The sequence below is a fragment of the Centruroides vittatus genome, unplaced genomic scaffold (genome assembly GCF_030686945.1).
Source record: "Centruroides vittatus isolate TY-2023 unplaced genomic scaffold, ASM3068694v2 contig_1291, whole genome shotgun sequence".
NCBI classification, from domain to species: Eukaryota; Metazoa; Arthropoda; class Arachnida; order Scorpiones; family Buthidae; genus Centruroides; species Centruroides vittatus.
In genome coordinates, this window is record NW_027120823.1 from 76,341 (window position 1) to 80,711 (window position 4,371).

Genomic DNA, 4,371 nt, shown 5'->3' on the forward strand with positions numbered 1-4,371 from the left:
ATATATTTTAGGGCTAAATAAATAGCCTGCAACTCGGCAGTAAAGATGGAAGAATTCGGTGCTATTTGTTCAGCCACGATTTTATCCTGGCAAACAAAGGCTAAGTCAACATAGTTATCCGATTTAGATCCATCAGTGTATATAGGGATTAAATTCCTGTCACGATGTTGGAAGTTCTGCAAAGTTTTGGCTATATGCATAATCTGGCGTGGTATCTTTGGGAAACTGCTTTAAGCTTAAGTGAACATTTATCGCTGGGGTTGACCAAGGTGAAATACTATTAACCTCAACCTGTAAGATGTTGCTTGTGTCCAGGTCAATCGTGCTGCTTACATTCTCCATTCACATGTCGAATGTAGAGACACTACTCTTCCAAGCTGCAAATAATCTCTTCAATCTCATGTGTTCGTCGAACCGATCTTAACGGACGTAGAAAGAGATGCAATAAGATGCTACTTGCAAAATAAGGATTTCGAGGAGACATGGGGCCCTATTCTGGTCATCGTCTCTCGTCTCTCGTCTTTCCCAAGCCGGTCGCTGATTGGCTAATCGTTTGTTTACGTCTCGAGAGATCGTCGCGTCTCTCTAAACGCGATTCTGGACAACTTTTTCTCTCTTCGCTTCTCTCTTTTATCAGAGACGAGCGGATAGCTGTCTTTCAGCCGGTCTTTTGTCTTTCGCCTGGATTTCGTTATATCCAATATGGACGACTCCATGGTACTCGTGCTATATGATCGTATCACAAAACGTTCCCTATCTCGAGAAAGAGTATTTCGCGATAGAGATAACGCTTTTGATTTAGATGATGATGAATTTCGTTCAAGAATTTGTCTAACGAAAAAAGCTACCGTGTGGCTGTGCAACGAATTGCGGGATGATTTAATCCGGAGAAAGTCACGGACCGTAATTCCACCAGAAGTTCAGTTATTGATAACTTTACAATTTTTTGCTTCTGGTGGATTTCAAAGAAATGTCGGTGATCACTGCCAACTTAAAGTTCCCCAGTCGACAGTGTCCCGAATTACGCCGTCTGTAGTCATCAGTATCATCCGCCGATTGGGATATAAAATTTCTTTTCCTCGGAGTAGAGAACAACAATTGGATGTGTCGTCTGGATTTTTTATCATCAGTCAAATGCCAGGAGTTGTGGGTGAGTAAATTGTTTTTATTTGTTCATTAGAATATAATATAGTATGTAATTACTTTTATTTTTTTTAAATAGCTGTTACAATTTATAATTTTAAAAGTAGTGAATAAAATGATAAAGTTTCTTATTTAATTATATGATGATTTTTACTATTTCTTTACTTATTGCAGGAGCTATTGATTGCACTCATATTGCAATCAAGGCACCTCCAGCCTCCAAATATAATGAGGAGTCATTTATCAATAGAAAAGGATTTCATTCTATTAATGTTCAAGTTGTAAGTATTTATACAAATTAACCATCTAACTATAAATAAAATTAATGTCTTTAATAAAGTGGTATCTTTAAATTTATATGTCAAATCACTCATTTCACTATCAATATTACTTGAATACAAGATATTACAATTGAATAATAGTTGTTTACAAAACTAAAATTATGCTTTTAGGTGTGTGATTCTCAGTTGAGAATTTTGAATATTAACTCATTGTATCCGGGGCGCACGCATGATGCTTTTATCTGGCGAAATTCCACTTTACGAGAACATTTTGAAGATAGAGTAATAGATATACGTACTTAACACCTTACACTTGCCGAGAAAAATATATTTATTTGCAACAAAAACGCAAACGTTTTCAGCCTGATTCACAGGCCATCTTCAGGCTTGGAATACATTTGAAATTAAAATTCCATCCATGGAATACAAAAATTCAAATTCAAAATTAAATATGGTACAATCAAAATAAAATATTGAATAACTAACATAAAGCAAAAAATAACAAAAAATATATAAAAATGTAACAAATGAATACGTAAGCATTAATAAATGCAAATTTCTAAGACATACAATAAAACCACTATATTGATTGGTTAGAGCCCTTATTAAACTTCTTAACCATAAACTTCCATGCAGAGGGAAGACTATCTGCGTCCCTCGCATTAAGACAGCCTTCTTGTAATCTACTTCTAAAAATCTGCAACTTTTCCGCTGTCAAGGCTAATGATGGAGACGATAAAGGATTTATGATGGCCGCCTGATTCCATTTGACCGTAGCTCCTGGCGCTTGCGCCATTTGGGACAAAACTGTTGCATTAGACCCCTTTCTGATATCATAACCATGCTCCTTGATTCTAATTCCTAAACTTCTAGTGGTTACTCCGATGTAATCTTTTTTAACGCCCAATTGCATGTTTTCATACGGAATTTTATAAACTCCTGCTTTCTCTTCTGCCTTTATAACATCTTTATCATTCCTGAGGATTTTGTATAAATTAGGGGCCCTTTTTATAAGCATCCTCGAACTTTTTCTGTGTGCTATTTCTTTCATGACTGTATTCATACTTTCATTATATGTAAACTTTACAAACTTATTGGGAGCATTCTTAAAACATCTTTTCTTGATGTTGTTTTCATATTTCTTAATTATTCCTAGAATTGTACTTTTTTGGTAACCTAGGGTCCTGGCTACACTTATTATTCTATTTATTTCTTTCGTCCTGTCTTGTACTCTTTCGCAATACAAAAAGGCTCTTCTTATTAAAGCTCTGAAAGCTGCAATTTTATATTTATACGGATCCTTGGATTGGGAGGGAATATACAATGGGCTGTGGGATGGTTTAATAAAAACACTAGTGGACAAGTGGCCTTTTTTGAATGTGATATCGATGTCGAGAAAATGCAGATTCAAGGAACTTTTCTGCTCCAATCTTAAAGTAAGGCCATCATTGTTATCATTGATCTTATCTAAAAAATCTTTAATTCTGCTGTTACTTCTCCATAATATAAGCAGGTCATCAACGTATCTGCTGAAATACACGATATCATCCTTAAAACCATGAAAAATTCTTTTTTCCAGCCTCCTAACTACCAATTCGCATAGGATCCCTGAGAGTGGGCTTCCCATAGGGACCCCTCTTCTCTGTCTGTAGACCTGTCCATTAAACACGAAACAAGACTCCCGGCAGACCAAACTAGTTAAACTCTCTACTTCTTCTGTATAACTAAGCAATTCCGAGTTATTGCTGTATAAGAAATCCAATAGTGCCTCCTCGCACGATTCTATCCTTACTGACGGATACATGCTCTCATAGTCGAAAACCGTTGCAACTTCATCCTCCATTAATGCTATACTTTGCAGATCCTTAACCACCTTCATAGGATCACGGGCAACAAGAGTATCCGTGTCTAGTTGCAAGGATAAGTATTCATGCAATTTCTTTTCTAACACAAATGTGGGACCCCTGCACTTCTCTACAACAGGTCTTATTTCTTTACCGGTTTTATGCACCTTCGCGAAAGCAAATAATCTAGGTGTTCCTGGCCTAGGGTTCCTGCATTTCTTGAGAAAAGGCAAAACTTTGGAAAGCTTAGAGACCTCCAGTTTCCTGACCCTTCTATCCAAGCTTCCAATAAGATTGCTGTTGATCTTTTCACACTCCGTCTTTTCGATGTAATCCATTAGTGCTTCGTTATATGTACGCCTTTTCATGATGACTAGTTGTTTACTTTTGTCAGCCCTAGTCAAGACCAAATCATTATGTTTTAACCAATTCTTCGTGAGCCGGATGTCACTACTCCTAAAATCCTGCTTACGGCCCCTCTGCCTGTTGTTGAGGACTGCTTTCCATCTGAAGTACTCTTTTTCTAAATCGTCTAGCCCAACAATGCCTCTTTCAATTTCCTGTACTGAGGTTTCCCAATTCATAGCCTCCACAGGCACAAAATTTGGGCCTTTTATTAGAAGCTTCTTAATTCTTCCTGGTACCTCAATTTGGTCCCACGCGCAGAAAGTAATAAGATTTTTCTTTGTATTTCTAACCTTTTGTTTACGTATAATCCATTTTAACTTCTTTACATAATTACTAGATAGAATTCTTCTGGACTGCTTCAGCTAGATCGACCACTCTTTTAGTTCACATCAACTAGTCTATCTCGTACTTACGAAGCACTAATAACATCGAAAAGACGGAGTGTGAAAAGATCAACAGCAATCTTATTGGAAGCTTGGATAGAAGGGTCAGGAAACTGGAGGTCTCTAAGCTTTCCAAAGTTTTGCCTTTTCTCAAGAAATGCAGGAACCCTAGGCCAGGAACACCTAGATTATTTGCTTTCGCGAAGGTGCATAAAACCGGTAAAGAAATAAGACCTGTTGTAGAGAAGTGCAGGGGTCCCACATTTGTGTTAGAAAAGAAATTGCATGAATACTTATCCTTGCAACTAGACA

The 4,371-nt window shown here is 37.1% G+C and overlaps 2 protein-coding genes across 2 annotated transcripts; one reads left to right on the forward strand and one right to left on the reverse strand.

Annotated features, from left to right (window-relative positions):
• The first annotated feature begins 702 nt into the window (after positions 1-702).
• LOC136989314 (putative nuclease HARBI1) lies at positions 703-1,445 on the forward strand. Its single transcript, XM_067287439.1, has 2 exons — positions 703-1,150; positions 1,318-1,445. Exons 1-2 carry the CDS (start codon positions 703-705, stop codon positions 1,443-1,445), a joined length of 576 nt encoding a protein of 191 aa, XP_067143540.1.
• Positions 1,442-3,852, reverse strand: LOC136989322 (uncharacterized). The gene is made up of 2 exons (XM_067287450.1): positions 2,512-3,852; positions 1,442-1,453 (listed from the first exon to the last, which is right to left on the reverse strand). The coding sequence occupies exons 1-2, from the start codon at positions 3,850-3,852 to the stop codon at positions 1,442-1,444; spliced, it is 1,353 nt and encodes a 450-aa protein (XP_067143551.1).
• Positions 3,853-4,371: the final 519 nt, after the last annotated feature.